The sequence below is a fragment of the Malurus melanocephalus genome, unplaced genomic scaffold (genome assembly GCF_030028575.1).
Source record: "Malurus melanocephalus ecotype Western Australia unplaced genomic scaffold, MMel_1.1 scaffold_59, whole genome shotgun sequence".
Classification (NCBI taxonomy): Eukaryota; Metazoa; Chordata; class Aves; order Passeriformes; family Maluridae; genus Malurus; species Malurus melanocephalus.
Genome location: NW_026623291.1, coordinates 1,164,326 through 1,186,206, shown reverse-complemented (window position 1 = coordinate 1,186,206; position 21,881 = coordinate 1,164,326). Strand labels below are relative to the sequence as shown.

The following is a 21,881-nucleotide window of genomic DNA, read 5'->3' as shown; positions in this document are numbered from 1 at the left end:
TGTGGCAACCCCAGTCTTAGGAAACAAAGCTCAAGACAAAAAGGGAAGATTCCATGTCTGAAAAGGTCCAACTTACCAGCTAGAAAAAACAAATATCCTAACACAGAAATTTTRTAATAAAATACAAGTATCTAGCCAGAATACCTGTTGGCACATAAAAATCAGGAAGGAAATCACAAGCTAATGAGGTACCTGAGCATCAGGTTCATCAGCTGCAGACCCTCACCCTTCAGGAAGCGATCACGATTGGAGCTGAGCATTAGGCAGGAGCAAAGGGAGTCAAACAGGTTCTCCATCATTTCCTGTTCCTCTGCTGTACTCGGATTGTGCCGTTTAAACACCTGCATGATAAAGAAAGCAAAATTACCCCCAAATGTTGGGCCACGTTTTTGCAGAATACACCTGAAGAGTTTGCACCAAAAGCTCCAGCACGTGATAGATGTCAGCCAGTGATCACACAGGTCTCTGCTGCATCCTCTCTGGAGCTATTGCCCTCTGCTCTCCTGACTGTGCACCCAAAAACATGCAGTAGCCTGGTGCAGGATTTAAAGGATAATACACAGGGCCTCCAAGGGGAAGGGCAAATTCACAGTCAAGTATGTGATAAACTGATTGCCAGAGAATTCCTACACAATTCATACTTGAGGGTGCTGCAGGCAGCACTACCTGAAGAAATACAGGCAAGCTATGAACACTTTGCCTTCAGCCAGCTCAATCATGGGCAGCCCTGTGCGTGGAGTGGAGCATGCTTAAGATGGACCAATTCCAACCCTGCCTATCTCCAACTTGCCATTTAATTATAATATAATAATTTAACTTCCGTGTACCTCAGCATTAACATCTTTACAAAAYGGATTAATCTCACTGACCATGGATAACACACCACATGGAAAGTGTTTGGGGACAGCACTTCATCAAATATGAGGCACTGCTAGGATACCACCTGCACCCCTGATATTTTCCACCCCTCCCACCCAGCCCAGCAGTCTCCCRATGGAAAAGAAGGCGTGTGGGAATTACTCACAGATAACTGCTGAAGCAGCACATCGATCCCATCCAGCTCCCCAAGCAATTCTCTGTTGTCTAGACGAAGGTGGGGGGAAGGGGAAAAGAGAGAGAAAAATGAAGCTAACTGTCAGATTTTACAGCCATCTAACACTGATACATCAGCAAACAAAATCAATACAGCCTGACAGAGCACAAAAGCTGCAGAGAAAGAGAGGGTGGAGGCAAGGGAGCACATGGGGGAGAGCAAAGCCAGCAAAGGGGAGCTGRAGGCAGAAAAGGGCAGCTGTGATCTGAGAGAAGCCTGGATGCTGCCCTCACAGACAGAGATATGGCAGGCATGGCTCACCATCATTATTCTGGAGTAGAATCGCCAGCACCTCACTGCAGTACAGCTTATTGGCATCAAAAGGCATCTTAGCCTGTGGAAGAAGGAACAAGAGACCCATCAGGGCACGGCCCTCAGCATCTCACTGATTTGAAGAACACATTAATCAAATCACCGAATGTATGAGCAGCACTTAAAGTGAAACACAGGAGCAGTAATTCTACAGTTTTCCTCAGGGACAGAACTGTAATAATTGTGATTCAGGGGTGATGGGAGGTGCATGTGGGCTCATGCACACATCTAAAAGCTCCACTGTGATCCTTCACATAACTCTACATCAGTAAGTTTGGCCAAGTTGGCTCAAAATCCGTAAGAAAAGTMTCCAGTTGTTTGCCACACAGAATCTCTTTCCTGTGATATATTTTCCACAATATTATGTGTTACATGGTACTTATCCCTGTTTTGGAACTCTGTGCCTGTTAGCAAAACCAGAATTTCAGAACATACATCACACTAACATTAAATAGTAACTGCCAGAGTTTTGTATGAGGATCAGAGAGTCACAGTCCAAAGAACGTGAGACAGGTTTTGTCTGCACAATCATATAACTTCCACTTCCAGATATTTCCTCCATCGTCAAATATGCCAAAAAAGTCATAATGAAACCAAAATACTGAATTTGAACTCCCCCAAAAAATCCCTGGAGTGGATTCTGAAATGGATCCAATGTTTTCACATGTTGCCAAAGCTGCTTCATCTACAGAAACAGATTGAACATTAACTGATCAGATAATAACACAACCTGGTTTACTGAGAGATTTCTAAAATGAAACAAGTTTAAAAATCATCAGTTACCAGCTATTTATACGCCACTGTTAAAGAGGGGGAAAAGCAGAAGTCCTGGGCTTAAAACATAGCAGTATCACCCAGTTTTTTCCCCAAATACACGACTCCCTGCAGCATGAAGCACAGTCCTGCCTGTGCAGGGCCAATCATCCCACCCTGCTGCCACGCAACAGAGCACAGTGTGCAAACACCAGGCAACACATGTAAACTTGGAAGGCAGGAAGACCCCAAGTGCCACCAGGACTGACTTTAAATAAAGCTCTTCATTCCAAACAGTCCCAAACCACTCTGGAAATGATATTTACAGCAAGCAGGTAACACCTCCAGGCAGACAGTGGAGGAGGGGAATGTGCTCGGTGCTGTACAGCCCGGCCAGCTTCTGCCATGGGGTGAGCAACTRCTGCCCTGCAAATCCTAGGAAACAATATTCTGATCTCCCAAGACTGCAAACATCATCATCCACCCCTGCTTGTTTTTGAAGAAGCCAGCCATGAGCTCACCACCTGAGCTTTCTGTAGCAGCTTTGATCATCACAATACAATTATACGACCTGAAATGTTGTAGGAAATAGAAATTCATGCTCTGTGCTGTGTGCCACACATCCTCATTGCTGCCCAGACAGAACCCTGATCTTAAAATTTATCCAACAGACATTCCACAACAGCTTCACTCAGCTGCTGAGATCCTCRGTTAATCCCAAACACATCTGTCAGGGCAAGAGATTTGAGACCAAGAGCTGCCAAGAGCCAAAGCACCTGGAGAGGAGTTCATTAGTTCCCCACAACAGTGTGTAGGGATGAGAAAGCCTTGCCTGATCCCACATCCCAACCCAGGGATAACACAGCCAAGGAACCCAACAAACACACCCTGCACAAGCTTGGAATGCTGTGGAGCATTTCTGTTCTGTGGCACCAAGCAGGAGAATTCTAATTGGGATTATTTTGCTTTCCCAAGTTTCTCAGYCTTTCAGCTGCCAGAGCAATTCCAAGGCAGGCAGCAGTACCTACCTGCCAGGACTAAAATTAACTTCACTTTTTCTTTTTAAGCAAAGGGCATAATTATGTTACTACCTGTAGTGAGAAATTACAGATTACTTCTGCTAACAAGAATGTGAAGTGCACAGAGGGGTACCTGCACTTACACAGCTGATGGAGCATTTCTGGAATTCASAGGCTTTCTAATCATGCAGACATTTAAGCATGGAAGTGTTAATGCCTTATTGACAGGTTAGAGAACAGCCAGAATTTCTTTGCTATATTTTCTTTACTAGCTCTGTGAGAGAGCTGAACTATCCATTCCATTTCTACAGCATTTTCCAGTGAATGTTTAGGCATTTTTTCACACAAGACAGAGTTAAACAGTGTAACTCACTGCCACAGGAGGCAAAATATGAAAAGCAACTTTTTATTCAAAAGGCAATCAGTTGAGTTCAAGGCAAAAGCTGCCCCCAGCAGCTTTTATACACATAATTTAAACACACACACCACTTAAAACTCAAAAAAATGTTAGAARCATGGGAAGCAAAGGCCATTAAATGATTAATATTAGTGTGTCCTCTCACTGGTCAGCTTTTATAGTCCTACAGATCTCACACATKGACTGGAAATCCAGCATACATGAATCATGCAAAAAGAGAAAAGAGACAATTTCTACTGCAAGACATTTATAAAGACAAGATTGAAGTGTGCCCATTTAAATGAAAAATGCTGAGGACACAGACCCTAAATTTCAACTTTTTGTCCTTAACTTGACTTTTACAACACACACACGCAAAACTGGCTTTTCTTAACCTATTTTTTGTGTTAAATGGCCTGCAGAAGGAAGGTGGGAAACCAGCTCACCTTCAGCCTCTTGAGCAGCCACTGCATGAGGCCCTGCTGTGCAGCCTCTGTGCACATCTCCGGCCGGAACTCTGCCATGTTCTCCACGATTCCTGAGAAGGAAGACACAGAAAACAGATGTTTTTCCCCACCAAAAGTTCCAAACCTCATGTTTCCAGTCTCTCTCATTCTTACAGTCCTGGGAGATTGCAATCCCAAAGGACTGCAAGGAATAGATGATGGTCTGACTGCCAGCAATAGGAACACCCTGCAATGGTTCTGTGCTGTGCAAAGATCAGGGAACAGAGAGGCATTTACATCCTTACATGAAATGCAGATGTTTTACTACCTGAAAGTTAAATTTATTGTTAAGACAGAAACAAAGCATAGCTCACCGATCTGTACATAGTAAATACATGGACAGGAGCACTTTCCTGGAGGTTTTTAAAAGCTCTGTAGATGTGACACTTCAGGACATGGTTTAGTAGTGGCCTTAGCAGTGCTGGGTTAACAGCTGGACTCAGTGATCTTAGAGAGCTTTTCCAACCTAARGAGTTCTGTGATTGCCTCTGGTGCAGTGCAGTTTGATCCATTTATCTGCACCTCACAACACACCCGTTTGGGAAGCAGCAGCTTTCATGCAGCCATGGGACAAAGTCTGGCTCCAGGGATGAGTGATTCCAAGTTGCACTTGGATAAAAGCTGCACCAGGTCCTGTATGGCAGTGCTGGCAGTCCAAGGGGAAAGGAGGAAGGGAGGAAGGAAGGGGAGGGATAACTCATCCCCCTTGGTACAAACCACACAAAGAAGTGAGGGGCTGTGCAGCAGCCACTTACCCAGGGTGTTGTGGACACCATCAGCCTCCTCTTTYACACTTTCATCCAGACGCTCTAAATTCTGCACCAACAAGGCCACGACCTGGCCCTCCACCTAAATCCCCAGGGTAATGGAAAAGATAAAAAGATAAGAAACAAGACTGAAAAAAAAAGAAGACCAAGGAGAAAGAATGGGTGGAAGGGTTAATAAATAATAAAAATCAATGAGCCCTGCTGAAACACCCTGTCAGACGTGATCAGAAGACATGAATAACCCTGCTGTAAAATCTCAGAGGAAGTGAAGGAATCATCATGTAAATCTGTCACCATGTTTTTCCTAATTAATTARAAAACTTTTGTGTTACAGATTAAACAGAAAAGCATCAGGAGGTAAACAAGCACCTTGTCACAGTCTTATTTCCTGAATCAGCCTGATTGATTTATAATCCTTCAGAATTCTGAAGCACGAGGCACACACAAACCATAGTGGATGGGAAAACTGACAGCTCTGTGAGCAGCTCCACTCCCAGCTGGTCACTGCTGCTGTACCTTCCACCTAAGAGGTACAAAAAGCTGACAAAACAATGCTCACACCCACAGATCCAAACCCAAGAGCTGAACAATCACCAGATGAAGTCCTGCATTTAACTCCTYTCAAGGTGAATGCAACAAATTGACTTCAGAGAGTTAAGGAAAACCAGACAGAGCAAGGGGAGGGCCCTGAACCATAGAGTTCACACCCGAATTCCACCTTTAAAGCTAGAATTACAGAGTCCAGCTTGACTCTGGCAAACTTTGTATTGTGGAGATGAGCTTGGAAAAGTTAAACAAAATAATATTTCCAATTCAAACGCTCTTAACCAGCTTTGGGCCTAGTGAATATGTGGAAAAACACWAATATGGGCTTCTGTGGAATACAGTGCAACAATCTTCAGACACCCTATAACCTTTCACCTACTTTCTTTAAAAAAAAAAAAAGAAGTAATCTAAAAAGCAGGTATCTAAACACTTCCCTCAAGATAGGCCTGACCTGTTTCTTTCAATGAGGACAATGAAACCTCTAAACATGGCTATTATCAGCAGGCTGCTGACAATAGAAACAGAGAAAGAACTTCACTTGATTTACTACCTCTCCACATATTTTATAGAAAACATCTTCTCTAGCAGCTCCTCTCTACCATTTCATTCACCCAACAATCTCCCAGCTAAGGCAGAGTAATTAACAACAGCTCAGAGGTCAGCTGGAGGAACTGGGCTCTGGGCACTACCATTAACCTTTGGAAGGTAACAYTATAGTGACTGGACAAGTAGGATTGTAGGAGAAAACAGAGCAGCCAAACAAAGCAAACAAAAGAAAACCTCTAATTCCCAGTCTTCCAATTTCAACATAATAGTTACAGAACCAGACACAGCGACAGCGACCCTCAAAGGCAGCAATTCACCAGCTCCAAGGTAGGACAGACCGGTAAAATTCATGTTTGGCTGGGTATCACCTCTCTGGARGGTTTGGCATCCTCCTTCTGCAGCCAGGGAGCAGGAAGCATCYAGTACAAATACCAGGAAAAGGGGAAATCCACCCCCACAGGCCAAGAGGCACTCAGAGAGTTAACTGTGCAGAGAACACTTAATACCAACCAATGCATCTCCTACCTACCTAGGTAATTTACTTGGTTGATTCACACTCCATGCCAAAAGAGACCCTTACTTSTAGACCCTCCTTCACCCTTAAAGTTCATTCACTTTGCTACTTGAAAACGTTCAAGCTTTTACTTCTTGCTAAGAAAAAAAAAAATCACACCCTCACCAACAGATGGCTAGTTCAAGCCCAGATTTTTGGGCTTGAAACAAGAGTTACCAGGTAGAAGATAACCAGTCTCCTGTRCAAGAGGTTAGACTGAAAGATCACAGTGGCACCTTCAAGCAACATTCCCTGCAACAAACTTCAGCTTTCCATGGGGGAATGCAGGTCATCCTTTTCCACAAGAAAGRAGGGAAATGCAAACAAAGCTCCTATTTTCCATGGGACGGTGTCCAAGTCACAAACATTATTACTTCATTCTCCCTCCCTGCTCCAAAAAATCTCCCAGCCCAAATTTTGCAATATGACAGTGTTCCTTCCAAAAAAGAAGTGGTGCAACAATGTGCAAGTAGTGGAACCACCCACTCCCCAAACTCTAGTATTTCATCAAAAACAGCCATTRTGGTCTCAGGTTCAGAACAGGCTTCTCCTGCCTATCTCCATCRTGATGTTGGTAGCACAGACACCCAGAGCTGCAGAAAGCAGGRTGGGTCAGTGTCCRTTGTTGGGCTGTCTCAGGCASATGYTGAGGCACTGAAATAATCTGGGGTTTCCTACTTACMAGAGCATCGATGAGGACTTCGGCTCCTTCTTCACTCTCATGGAGAGTATCAATATCAGTCAGCTCTTGCAGCAAGTCAACCACAGCTATAGAAACATGTGCTAGGTGCTAAGGACAACCAACAGACAGGAAGAGACATTTAGTATCAAGAGCAGATGGCTCTCAGGCCAGTAGGTTCATGACACAACCCCAAAACAACTGGCAATGCATTACCAGTGAGGTGCTATCATGCCTTACAATCCCAGCAGCAGGGCACAGGATACCAGACCCAAGAGCACACCAGACTACCTCCCCTCACAAGTACTAAAATTAGGGAAACTGAACAATTAGGAATGATAAAAACAAATATGATTCTGTGCTTACAATATCAGGCAATTCTACTGTTTCTTCACGGTAGTTATTTTGTTTTTTCAAATCAAACATGCTGGAGTTGGTCTAATGAGGAACCGTCTTGCATTATCAAGACTGAACACAAGCAAAGAGAAATGAGTTATAATAATGTGATTTGGGTATTCTGCTCTCAGTGATAGCCCTGCTAACCTGATAGACACACACACCTAACGAGGGCACTGCCGGCAGCAGGAGCCATCACCCCCCTCTGCCCAGCCCAATTAGGGCAGCATGCTCCTCAAACCGCAGCCCTTGCAGGAACAGCAGAGCTTCTGCCAGCCCAATTTTCACTCATTAACTCTAGGCTGCATAACACACAGCTCCCCTGCCTGCTGCACAGCTCCCTTGTACGAMAAGACGTATTCCAGCTCATTAGACCCACTTCCCTATTCTCTCAGACACGCTGATCAATCCTGCCTGCGTCCCAGGGGCCGAGCAGGAGACGCAGTTTTCTGCATGTCCTAAATAACCACTCTGTGATGGATCTCTCTCAAGTGCCCAGACTGACAAACCAGCTCCCAGGTCTCCTATTTGTGCATTTGCTCAGACACATAAGCAGCGACAAGAAAAGTATTTTCATCTGTCTTTTCTTAGTGAGGTTCAGCCATGTGCTGGGGCTGAATGGGGAGGGGAGCTCTGCAAGAGAGAGCCTGGACCTTCTGCTGGACAAGCTGTAGGAGAGTCACCAGCATGTCACTTCAGCAAAGTGTCACCTCAGCAGAGCATCACTGCAGTGACAAAGGCTAATCAYAGACTGCACTGCACCAGCAACAGCAAAACCAGCAAGTCAATAGAAGGAATTCTTGGCTTCTCCTTGGCACCCATGGAGCAACTTGCAGAAGTTGCCAGTGGGAGAGAAGGCTCAAGGAACCAGTTGAAGATTTCTCCTGGGTGCTACAAAGACAACTGAACCAGGTTCTTTTGAGAGTGCACAGCAAAGAACTCTGAGCAGARTTCATCATGCAGGCCATTCCTGTCTGGGAAGCTCTGTTGAGGCTTGCAGTGAGAGAATCAGCTGTCCTATAAAATTTAGGAGATAGTAAAGCAAAGCCTGGCTTAAAGCTTTCATGTCTTTCATTAATAAAATCTTGTCRGTGATCATCTTTCATTCACATGTTTTGTGTTAAACTGCATGAATCATTCAGCAGATTATTTGCTCCCCCTGGACATTGCTTTTGTCTCCTTGCATTAGTCCCTCAAGACACTACATTTAAATTGCATCTGAAGAGCCATTTGTTTAGTTCTCTCCTTGAAGAACTCATTTAAAAAATATTTTCCCATTTGTTTTAACAAATCATCATTAGAGAACTTGAGCTGTATCAATTCAGTTTTATGTGTAGATGCTTCACTTTAATAGTGCTTCTACCCTGTATGTGAGCAGCAGCAGCCTCTGCTTCCAGTGGAGCTCAAAACACTTCAGCAGTTTTAYAACAAGAAATATACTTTTCCCAAAATTGCAGTTCTCAGGCCAAATTCATACCCATAAACTCACTGACAGGCAAGTCACAAACTGAATAAAAAGAGCTCACAGTGGAAACCCTGACAATCCTTTGACAGCAGCAGTGACCCCAGCACAAAGCTTTCCATGGCTGATAGGACAAAGCAAGCCATACTCCTGTGCACTTCATCTGGAAAACAGCTCTGCTATCCCAGTCAATATTCCCACAGTTCCTTTTTTCCTTATGAATGAGAAATTCAGTATAAATGCGCATAGTACAAAAAAAATCTGTGGTGTCTGGCATAAAATAAATAATCAAACTACAGTAACCACGAAATTGGTTTTGCATGGGAGGAGCTTCCCCCTGTACAACATAAATTGTTACCAGTTATTTGAGAGCCAATTCCTTACAGATCTTGGATAAGGGAAGCTGTGGGGTTTACTGTTTTGCAGGGACCAGCATTCACCACATCAAGGTTCCACCTGATGCAAGTCAAAATACCCAAACACATAAGCAGCGCTCTCTAATATAAACTGGCATGCAATAAAATATTTATGTTTTGGTTTTAGCTTCTGATCACTGCACCCACTTAGAAAGAATGAATTATGAATTCTCAATAGATGGTGCTATAAAGAAAAGTGCTAAAAAAGAAAACCAAGATCTGTGCATCAGACCACAACATTCAGCACTAACAGGCCTTTTCACATTGTATATTCCAAAACACCTCAGGAAAGCTGGTAAGTGTTATCTTCTGCTTTACACATAAAGAAGCAAAGAATAAATTACCTTCCTAAGGCCATGGATCAATAAAAATGAAAAAAGGAAAGCCTGCTTGAGTCCMAAGTCAACACCCAGTGCCCTTTCCACGGGGTTTCAGTGCTCCTTCCACTCACTAACGTTTTCAGGACACAGACACGCAATCTCACAAGTCATGTAACAATTTTTCAACTTAATCTGCTATAGAATATTTTACAAGCAGAGTGGGTTGAGCTCTGTTTTTACACACTGCATAGTGAGCTGGGCATAKTGCCAGATTCCAGCTGACAGCTAAGCATCAAGGCACCAGGATACTCAAAAAAATGGCACTGTTTTTGATCAACTCTACCAAAATGGGAAACTCTTTCTCAGATGTCTTCAGAGCTTCAGAGGTACAAGAGCTACAGAGGGATCAGGTTCAGTGACACTAGAACTCACTGAGCAGGGAATTGTCTCTGGGTATGTACTTAACCAGATAGGCCACATGAGCCTCAAGCTCCACACACACCAAACTGAAGCTATGGGAACATGAAGAAAGCACATTTACAAACTAAAGTGCAGCACATGGTGAGCTAGTCCACGACAAACAGCCCACAGTCCGACAACTCAACTCTCAGCAAGAAGGGGTAAAACAGTTCCTTTTTCACTGGGCCYATTCCAGACAAAGTTTGCACAGTGTGAGATTATTGCTGCTAAGCCCAGGCCTTCACTTCTCCTCTGCTGCTCATCTGTTCACACTCTAACACTGCCACTCAAAACTAGATGAAAGGGTCATAAAACAAGAAAGGAGAATAACAGCACTGAAAAAAATTCAGAATCAATATTACTTGAACAAAGAAGGCTTTCACTGGGAAAAAAAAACCCACAACACATAAATTCAGTGTGGTGAGAAGAAGAGAAAAACATCTACAGGAGCCTGGGAAAGAGGATATGAGAGATTACAGAAAAGTCTGCAGAAAGCCTCTCCCATGAGAGCTGCTTTAACAACTGAAGGATATCTGTGTTGTCGTGTCCCAGCAGCCCGAGCAGAGACTGCACAGCATTCAGCTCCACCAGCAGGTGATACAGACCGGGCATGGTTGCAATCACGTGCATTTCCTGAATGATGTCATTTAAATCCAGTTCCGACTCCATGAACCTGAGGCAAGACAAAAACCGGGTCATAAAAAGGCAAGAAGAGGCCACCATCTTCCAGAAGACACCGGGTAGGATTTGTTACCCCAGGTGCACGTGTCACCAGCATTTCTATCCTCTTACACCTGCCCCTTGAAGTTGAATTCTGCAGCARGATAAGCCTTTCTACTACATAATTTACACAGAGTAAATAAACAGATTTGTTCCAATTCTGTAAATCAGTTSTAGAACTTCAAGAAAAAATTTAAATCAAGATGCTGTAGATACACATGAAAAAACCTGTTTATTAAAAAAAATCTGCAGAGCTCTGCACCTTTCCTAGCTACCACATATTAGTATGTGGGTTGTATGAGTCTGAAGTCCATAAAAACAATCTGGRCAAGGGAAAGGACAGCAAACTGGACAAAAAATAATGTCATTGAAGTGTAGGAAGAAATCCCTTTAATATGAGTAACAGAACACCTTGAAGGGAGGAAGAGGCTTCAAAACACAAACACCATATCTGGCTCTCCAAGCTCATCCAGCCATTCTGCTCATCACAGAATTGGCTAACACGAAATTATTTCCTCCCCACACAGACCTCTGGCTGGTATGCAAGCACAACACCTTCACATCAAATGATGGGATGAAACCTTCAATTATTGCTAATCATTGCTTTTGTGCTGCYAGCCATATATTGGCCACACCAGAGTCTCAATAAAGCCATTTTTAATTAACAAAGTCAGTTTCAAATAAAATTTAGAAGAACTACAAGGCAATAACTGCTGTTACATAAGCTTTATATAACTGAAAACATGTCTATATTCCAGAAATTGATSTAGGGCTTACACTTAAAATCAAATGAAAAAAGTTAAGTATAGTCTTACTTCTCTGGATTGTCAGGAAACTTGATTCGCAGCTCCTGGTTTTTGTAAGATCTCTTTTCAAAGGTGAGGATCATCTTCTTCACTGAACTTTCATCCAAAGGTTCCTCCTGACCAAATCAGGAAAGGCAGACAAGTGAGCTTTGGATAGTTGAAAAAATAACAGAAATGTGGTGGCACTGGAGCTGGACCCAGTGCCCTCAGAATTCAAGCCAGGAATKCTAATCTGGAATCTCACTGCAGAGAGCTGCCAAACACCTCACACACCATCAGCACCCTGTTTGGACCTTGAGCTGTTCTTTTACACCTGTTATTACCTGGCACCACCAGCCCATATAGCTTTTTTGCTTCTGAAACAGAGCAAGCCTGCACTCACAGCCTGTGCCCACAGAGAGCTTCTCTGCASAAGTCCCTTGTGCTATTGCTTTTTSTAAGTCTGCATTTAACTGCCCTGAATTTATGTTCTTCTGCATTTTCCTCACTTGGATAAGCTTTCACTGCTATCTTAAAGCTTTTTTCTAAAGAAAAAAATCAATATTCTACTCTACTATTTTCTCTTTATTTTGTAAATGCTCCTAAGGTGTTTCTCAGTTGGCATTGYATATTTACTGTACAGCAGCAATGTAACCTTGGCTGCCTCCCTGACACCTACAAACATTTTCCTTAGTTTATGATTTTAATGCACTTCTTTTATTAAAAAACTGATGATATAGATTTCCCTGTGTAACCTCTTACCTCTTCTCTGTTTGTGTTATAACCACTATTTAAGAGAAGCCCTCAAAACAAAAATCAAACCAGACACYCTCACATTTTAAGCCACGTTTTGTGTCCATCCCCTGATCAAAACTGATCAAAACTCAAAAGAGTTGCTGCTGGTGTTGAAGATTCTTTGGTCAGTGACTGTAAGCAGCAACCTGGTATGAGAGAGAAATTTCTTCAACAAATTTCATTACAATAAGAACACCAGCCTGAGCCTTCAGTTATTATTGGATTTCCTTCGTTCCTTTGCCCAGCCTGTCTCATTGCCATCCCACTCATGTCACCATCCCATTCAGGTAATCAATACCACAGTGCCCAAAGCACATTCCTCTTGCAATGGGATTTCAACCCACACATGCTGACACTGCTTCCCTCTATTGCCTTTGATTCTTTGCTTCCTCTATCACATATCACCACAATATCTCCATTAGGATCAGCTTTATATCTTGTACTGAATTTGCATTCAGTATTGCAGTGTTCTACAGATTAGCTTCTTCCCATCAAATTTACTGGGATAAAGCACATTTTAATGGCACTTATATTAACTGCAGTCCAAAGTAATAACGAGAGATTTGAGTTCTAAAGAAAGCCTGGACTTTCAGCCTTTAAAATGCCTGGCTGGGAGGACTCCACTTGACAAAGATGAGGGACTGGCACGCTGCAGGAATCYGGAAGACTCCAGCCAGTCAGGAGGACTCTTGATTCTGTCCATCCATCCTCCCTGGAGCTCAAATGCTACAGAAATCCTGCATTATCTTTCCTTGCTATCAGCAACAACTGTCATGGCAATAGCTCAACATCAAAAAAACGAGGGAGATTCTCAGAGACGGATGCTGGCAATGCTGTATACAAAGGACAATGATATTTTACAAAGCTACATGATTCTGCAGTGGTGAATAGCACTTGTTTTTTTATCAAACAGGACACAGGCAGCAGGAAGCAAATATCTTCTAGATTTATACCAATCCATGTGTCACATTTATAAAGTGATCTTTTCCCTGGCCCTTGGCAGAAAGGCCAATGCAGCATTGGATTTCTGTCTCCAAGGCTTGAAATCATTTACCCTTGACAGCTGCTACCCCCCTCCTCTGACCCAAGACCTTTCTTGCACAGAAGAATGTTTGTTTATTTGCTGCTGCTGCTGCACAGCTACAAAGAGGGGAAGAAGCTGCATGGCTGGGGGTACTGATGAAAACAATACTTAGGAAATTGGTTAGAACAAGAAACTGTTTCCTAAAGATACACTTTAGAAGGTGATTTGGGTATTCTCAGACCAAACAAAGATTMGACTTGAAAGCCCCTTCCCTTTTGCCTCCACTTTAAATCTTTGGCTGGTATATTTGAGAAATTTGAAGTTAATGAACACCCCACAGGGCAGGAAAGCAAACCCACAAACTAAAGCTGTATGAGMACAGGAAGATCACGTTAAGTCTCACCACCTACATGGTAAGAAATGGAAATCACAGAGAAGTGGTTTGGTGTCTGGTTATTCCCACCGCCACCCCTTTCCTACAGGACTTACTTCTTCATCTTCCTCTTCTCCATCTCTCTCAATTATCTGAAGGAGTTTCTTCTTCTCATCATCAGTTTCTTCCTGGGCAGCAGACTCCTCTTCCCTATGACGACCGTGCTCTCGGGCACTGGCTTGTTTCCGGCGTGCTTTGATTTCCTCTTCCTCTTCATCACGGGGTCTTTTTGTCCCTCTGTTAGGCTGAAGTCAGATAAATAAAATGTGAACGAACACAAGTGTTTAGTGACCCTTGCAAACCAGAATACCAATATTACAAGCCATACTAAGGAAATTCTTACAAGTTGTTTAAAAGATTTGCTTACATGATGCTTAACAACTCTGAAAACTGAAAAGGAAATTAATTTAGTGAAGTGGAACATCACATGAGTAGATGAATGCCTCTGCCAAGAGCTGTGTCAACATCCTACCTTCTTTGATCTATGAACACGATTCACGGGAAAATATCTTYATAGACAGCAAGGACGAGGAGTGCACAGACAAGGAGTGGCCGACCAGCCCTGCTCCGTGGGGCACAGCTGCCCATCAAGGAACCCCAATTTGCTGACTCAGCTGAGACAACCCCACATTTCACAGCCAGCAGACTGATATGCTCAGCAGACAGCAGGGATAGATAAATTTTTCCCTATAATGTATACAAGATTATATTGAATTCCTGTGTGCATCCCATTTTCACCCCCATCCTTCTGTCTGAAGTTTGCTGACATATAAAAGCAGAATCAGCCCAACTTAGTGYAGGCAGGACAAGGAAGATTGCTGCYTGCTGCAGCTCTGCAGGGGCTTGGCACCAGCTTAAACTGCACCCAGTCTGTCATGGTTTGCTTGGAACAAACCATTATTTTATTCCACTATTTCTAGTTGATTKTCAAAAATAAAGGTAAATTGCCAAGCACAAGAAAAAGTCCATTAATCCTAATCCCATGTTTTCATTCAGGCAGAAAGGGATAAAAGCATTTGCAAGAGAAGGAAAAAGTTTCCCCTTAAAAACTACAAGGACATTAAAATTTGGTGTCTCATATTTTTTGAAGGACAACCAAGCTGAAACAGGAATATTCCATGTTCTATAACTACAGCAAAATAAAGCTTAATTCTTTACTATTTAAAAAGAGCGTATGTGTCAAGAATAATAATAACAAAAATATTTTTACTTTACATTGCTGCTCAAATCCTCTGGTAAATGATTTTGTAACCTCATAAGGTCTAACACATGTCCACCTAAATTTACAAAACACCACCTGGCAGGCAGCCCCCACTCTTCTGCTCTGTGRGACCACCCTTTGTTTAAAACAGCAAAAATCACACCAGGCTTCCATGAATACAGGCCCTGCTTTTAACTGAGACTGGGATCCTTCTCATGTTTGATCTTAAGAAACCTGCAGAGGAGACAGGTGACAGTGTCATTCTCCTACCAGGTCTGGCACGACTGTGAGCATCAAGCTGGGAATTTCCAGTTCCCTGGCAGGTTGGGAACTTTTGGGCTGCAGAGGGCAATAAACCTTCCAGCCTCATAAGGGAATCCTGCTGTGGCTCCAGTTCTGCCATGCGCTGCACCAGCAGCACAGCCCAGAGCAAATGATAAGCTGGTAAATGATGTGCTCTGGAGTAAATGCTGCTTTCAGGAGATGTAAAAAAATACAAAGCTCCCTCTGGCCCCAAAAAGCACACGAGGAGTTAATTATAATTMAGAAGCAGGCCAAACAGCAGCCTAGCTGAGATCACCTTGTTTTCAGGGTTACCACCTTGTCACCACTTTAGGGAAGATGCAGACTCAAGTTTCCCAGACAACACATTAGCACAAATCAAAGCTGTAGCTGCTCKCTCCCAGGCAGACCTGTTCAAGCTCTGTTATCTGTCTCCTTTCTCGCTACATCTTCTCTGCCATTTCCATTACGGATGGTACATTCCTGACTTAAAACTCTTCTAAAGTGCCTCCATGCACTTTTAAAGCAGTTACTCGGCTCATAATTCAATAGCCGYGACGTGGAAGCATACCCAGAGATTCTGTGAAATGAAAAATTTATTTGCTTGGAGGGTTTTGTGGATTGGGTTTTTTTAAAGCACATTCCTATTACTTATCTTCTAGGTACATTAAAATATAATTTCACATAGATCCATTTGGAAACAAACGTGTCATTGACAACAACCAATAATTCAAATACTCCCTGAGCAACCAGCAACTCAATAAAGAAAAGAACAAGGAAAAGGCGCTCTTCCAAATGACATAATCTAAGGAAAAAACGTCAGAAAATCCATACTCCTTACTCAGTGTCCTTAAAGGCACAAGGGCCCCTGCCCTTACTATGTCCTTCCATTCAGTCCTCAGTAATACCTAATTCATCCTAAACCACCTTTCACAGATTAATGCTACAAACACAGATATAACAATTAGTGACACAAATCCTGAAATTTTCAGCAAAATCTCAACAAGATTTGYCTTGGATGTTCCTAATTAGGAATTGGAATCTCATTCCTCACTCTTATTTCTAAACATTACAAAGGACCAAAGCCCCTGGTGAGCCTGAGGTGTAACAAGAGGCTGAGGGAGCTGGGGGTGTCAGATGCAAAGCAATGTGCCATGGAAAGGGACTGCATCCCAGAACAAAACCTAAATTAAAACTCCATCACRAAACCCACCCCATTTCCTCTGAGTACACAATCCTCAAGATCAAAATTTACACCCTTGCTTCCATCTCAATTATTTTATCCTTTTTTGTATTTATGCATTGCTGGGGGAGGCGTCTCTAACACATACCAGAATCATTATGATAAATCATGGAAGTGCCCTGCGTGCGATCATTAACGCTGCCAGCAGCCTGGCAATAGGCAGTAATTGAATTCCGGGCAAACGCTATTAAGCAGGCATTAAGGCTTTGCCTCTCCTTATTGATGTTATGCAAAACCTCACTAAGAACATTGCCGTTCCCAACCAGCACTATTAAAGCCACAAAACCAAGGCCCGAGTGGAACACCTGGGTCCTGCTCATTCCACAAGAGATGCACAGTCATGAACAACTGATTTAAGGCAGGCATTAGTTTCTGTTCATTGATTTTCATCTTGGGTTTGCATTTGTGTTTTCCAAAGGACGGCTACCAACCAGCAAGAATTAAGCCCATAGGTTGCTGCACTGAGCCTGGTGCATTTTGCTCAGCAAACACACAGATTGTGTCCAAACAYATTTATTTAACCAATTCCACAGCTTCACAGACATCTGCACAAGTTCTGCCTTYCTGGTAGAGAAAGTTAATCATTTGATAAACAAAATGTGGGGTTTTTACTCAGTTGTGCTAAGGTGAATCKGGCAAGAAGTTGGAATTCATTAGAAAATGCACAAGAAAAGCATTTTTCAATTGTTTTGTTAGCTAAGCTTAATTCTGTTCCCGTTGAATGCAGGGCATTCACAGTAATTTATTCAGTACGCATTTTCATTTAAATCTAACACTGATAGCACCACACAAAAACCAATGAATACAAAAGGGTTTAAAAAAAAAGCTACTGTTTATAAAATATGATAAAGTAAACAGAAGCTGGTAATTTGGAAAGGGAGAATAATCTTTCCCTTTCTCTTGTARTCCTCCTGTACTGTTAGCTGACATACCCTGAGCTGACACTGCCTGGGGCCAAGCCTTTGGGTACAGACTTTCTCCAGACACACCTGACACAGGTCCTGGTCCCTGCACAGCCAGATAAAGTCAAGCCTGCCCTCGATGTGGGCAGCAGGAGCAGCACCTGCCGTATGTGGCACAAGGGACAAGGAAACTACGTCCTAAATCAAAGCACAATAATCTGTCAGYGCCCCTGGGCTCCCTCCAAGCAGTGATTGCACATTAATATCAGGGTTAAGTACCCCACAAAATTGGAACACACATTTTTCAGAATCCTGATTGCTTTAGCCTTCGCCAAACATCAGGAAGGTTTAGAGAGGTCTCGGTAGTTTCGTATTACTCAGAAAATACTCAGGAGTTTCATATTACTAAGGTATCTGTTTTGTAAGTAACCTYGTTACTGTGAAGCTCAGAAATTATTTCTTAATGAAATCTGAAATAAATCTTCATAAATGATGCAGCTTCTTCTGTGCCCACATCCCAGCCCGCTCCAAAGAGCCACTCAGAAAGCAGCACAGCAGCTGTCAGTTTGGGATCCTAAACRAGCCCAAATCTCCAGAGGAATCTTCAATAACTTCCTAATTTTGTTTCCAATGTTTGTGATAAACCAGGCGACTATCAATCTCACTTTTCCATGCTTTCTCATCCTGAGGCGTGACACACAGCATCTTCAAAATGGTGCAGGATCTGAGTGCTAAAAACTAGAAGAACTGGTACCCCAGGAGAATCAGAAATCTGAGACCCCAGAGCTCCAAAATCACACAAACTGAGGCAAATGCAATGACAGGTGCACACTGTACCCATGTGGATGCAGATTATTGGTTTCAGAGGAAATGAACCCCTACACCTTCCAGCCTCTCTCATGAGGCTCTGACACCCAAGGAGCATGACAGGGAKGTGCAGCACAGGGATCTTTCTTGACACTCTCTGGTTTGGTGGCCAAAGACAACACATCAGGAAGTAAACCAGACATTCACTTGCCACCCTGTGAGAGCACCAAGACAGCTCTGGCAGCGGGGGGCCATATTCCCAGGAGCAGAGCTGAGGCCAACAGCTCAGCCAGTGTCAGCTCTTTGTTTCAACTGCAGGCAGGGAGAGGAGTTACTGGGGTAATAATGCTGTAAGTAGTCAACAACCTGCTCAGTGAGCTGCCCCTGCCATCAGATGCATCCATTACATCACAAATYGACAGTAAATTATCCGTACCAGCAGCAGAAATGATGATGTGCCTCCATGGATACACGGAGATCCATCCCCACATGCGTCGCACTCAACCCCGGCAGACAACGGGGAGACAGCCCAGCGCAGTGAAGTCAGGTCTCATCCCATTAGTTACTGCTTCTTCTGCTATTTGATTTTACTAACATTCCATTAAAAAATTAGCAATTTGTAATGATCACCCACAGTRATGAAATCTGCCTTTAATGAGAATTCAAATAATCTCCCTTATTCTCTCCCAAGACAACTGAAAGAGGACTTTGAATAGCCCCAGATTTGGCTTTGTCCTCTTAATYACCCTCTGTAATCGGAGACCAAACACAGAGGATCTGGGCAAACAGCAGCAATATTTAATCATCACTTTAGACCATCTGCAACTGTTTTGCAGCAACACGTAAAGTTTATGGATTCCTGAGCTTTGTATAAACGGCCAGGTGCTGTTTAATTGTATTTTTTGTTGCAAGAGGTTTCTTTTCCCGTTCTGGCAGACACTCGGTGCTGAATTGGTGGCACAGTGCCTGCAGTCTTCCACGCCAAGTTTGGCACTGAGGGAAAACATCTTCTTGCCGAAGCAAGGGCACAGATTACACATTTAGAGGAGAAAATTCAAAACAGCGTAAGAGAAAAGCAATTATTTTGGGTTGTGCTGAGGGAGGCTGAGAAGACCAACTCATTTYGCAGCAGGAGATTAAAATCAGAGAGATGAGGCGCCACACCACCTCCCYGACAGCCGGTGCCACCCCTGCAGCGAGGACAACCAAGGAGACCTTGAGCCAGCCCACACCTCAGCCCAGAGCAGGGAAGCTCCCAGATCCAGGGCTGAASTATGCTAGGTGCTGCTGGGCAAGTTGCCAAGCCACCCCACCCTGGCCATCTTCCTCTTCATCACCCTCCCCAAAGGCAGAGCCTGACCCACAGGATGGCAGGCAGTGAAATCAGCTGTGTTCAACTATTTCTCCCCATCCCTCAGTCAGAAATGCTCTCACAGAAGGGAATCTCCTTTTCTCAGATTCAGAGCTTTTTGCCTGCCTTCTGCTCCTCCACTTCTTCCATGTGTAACTCACCATTTTACCCAGTTCTAGAGGCCTGAATTCAGCACAGCTGAACTCCAATGGCTACTCTGAAGCATCACCATAGCTACTGACACAAGAACCACCTGCATTCAGGTGAGAGCCCAGGAGAGCATAGAGTCAGGACAAACTCTTCACAAAYAATTTCAGCAGCTGGTTGAAAGCTGCAGAATATTTTTCCCCACGGCTAAGAACAATTTCAGCAGCAAGAAATGAAATTAAAATGTAGATACCCTGCAGCTAAGCAGCATTTCTTTACCTCGACAGAATACCGTCCCTGCTGTCACAAGCAATCACCCCCTCCCTGTGTTGAAAGCTCATCCAMGGGAAAGCTGTACAAAATCCAAGTGAGCACAGCAAAGTGGATGGACACTTCCCTCCAGAGTGGAGGGAATCCTGTGGAGTTCACGTTCTCAGAGCAAGAGAAAAACCAACTAACAAAACCCCAAACTGGAACTTGACTAACAAATCACAAAGTTCATTCAGTTTACGTCTCTGTGCCTTAAACTGCATTCCAGACATGTAAGGGATGACACTGTTAACCCCCAGCTGGGGCGGAGAAAGCCAAAGAATTAAAGTAATGTGAGAAATTATAATTCTAATTTGATGTTGAGAAATCACATTTAAAAAAATGTAAAGAAATACATGAGTGGAGAAGACCTCAGAGCAGCAGGGCTGAGCTGTTGGATGCAGCAGGATATRGAAGGATGTTTGAGACAGAGCAACCCACAGAAGGAAACATCGGGGAGATTATCAACAAGTCCAGTGGAGCTCTCAAAGACAGACTCCTCTCACAGCCATGCTCCAGACACTTCAATACCAATGGGAAAATTGATGAAAAACTTCTCAAAGCCAACAGTAGCTTTCCCTTTTTTCCTGAGCATTTCCAAACAACACATTCCCAAAGTACACACATGGAGTGAACAGCAGGACACTCCCTTCACCTCTGTGTCCCACAGAATGAGGCACACCAGGATGGCACAGAGATCCATGAGGAATCCCATGCTCTCAGCTCAGGTGCAGACCTGGCCACATTTACAAGGCAGGTGATGTTTCAGGGTGTTTTCCTCACAACCCCACGGCTGCAGTTGGGMTGAGAACTGAAGCAAAGCCCAACACTGCCCCAGCCAAAGTAACAAAATGTTACTGCAAACCGCATCCTCATTCCCTGAGAACACGCTAAATCTGCTCAATCTGCTCCTGGAACAATGAATCAACACATTTGATACCTGCACACAACGAGTAATCAACGACCACAGGGCAAAGGAAGAAAATGCTCCGAGTAAAAGAAAACTTTTACAAGGAAAACTTTTTAAAACAGATTTTGATAGAAATGAAATTAAGTGGGTTTTGTCATAAACAGGAAGTAAAAGACGTGCTAGAAGAGCCATGGAACGAGCTTAGGCTTTGCTCCAGGGACGAGCGGGCACCAACCCGCCCATCTGTGACCGAAACGGCACCGGCAAAGCACGGAGACCCCGGTAATCCGCTCCCATCGGGCACCATTGCTCCGAAGAGGGGGAGAGACCCCCCAAAACTTAGCGACACTTCAACGAGGCCCCGAGCGAGTGCACCGAGTGCGGCCGGGCAGGCCCCGCACGGCGGCCGCCCCAGGCCCGCGGCCGCACCGGAGCTGGAGGAGCATCGCTGCTGCCGCAGCGGGGGCATGGACGACGGCATCTGGGCGCTGGGGACCGCGACACCCTCTGCACGGCCCACCCTCCCGAGCTCACCTGGTAGCTGAGCAGCTCCCCCACGTCCATCGCACCCACCGGGCCCCGCCACCGGCAACCTGTCGCAAACCACCGGCACCGCGCGACACCTGCCGTAAGGCAGGGAGCGCTGACCGGCCGGCGGGGCGCCACACTGCCGTAAAGCGAGGCGAGGAGGGGGTCGTGCCGGAAAGCGAGAGGCGGGAGGCGCCACACTGCCGTAAAGCAGCGCGGG

At 44.1% G+C, this 21,881-nt stretch overlaps 1 protein-coding gene across 1 annotated transcript in view; it reads right to left on the bottom strand.

The window, feature by feature from the left end:
- CTNNBL1 (catenin beta like 1) overlaps positions 1-21,849 on the bottom strand; it is a 47,540-nt gene extending 25,691 nt beyond the window's left edge. The window contains exons 1-10 of the mRNA XM_057365954.1: positions 21,668-21,849; positions 14,038-14,226; positions 11,760-11,866; positions 10,758-10,897; positions 7,175-7,272; positions 4,836-4,929; positions 4,021-4,112; positions 1,355-1,427; positions 1,025-1,083; positions 193-341 (exon numbers count right to left, since the gene is read on the bottom strand). Coding sequence (XP_057221937.1) covers positions 193-341; positions 1,025-1,083; positions 1,355-1,427; positions 4,021-4,112; positions 4,836-4,929; positions 7,175-7,272; positions 10,758-10,897; positions 11,760-11,866; positions 14,038-14,226; positions 21,668-21,697 — 1,031 coding nt within the window. The 5' untranslated portion in view covers positions 21,698-21,849. The remainder of the gene's footprint in view (positions 1-192; positions 342-1,024; positions 1,084-1,354; positions 1,428-4,020; positions 4,113-4,835; positions 4,930-7,174; positions 7,273-10,757; positions 10,898-11,759; positions 11,867-14,037; positions 14,227-21,667) is intronic.
- Positions 21,850-21,881: the final 32 nt, after the last annotated feature.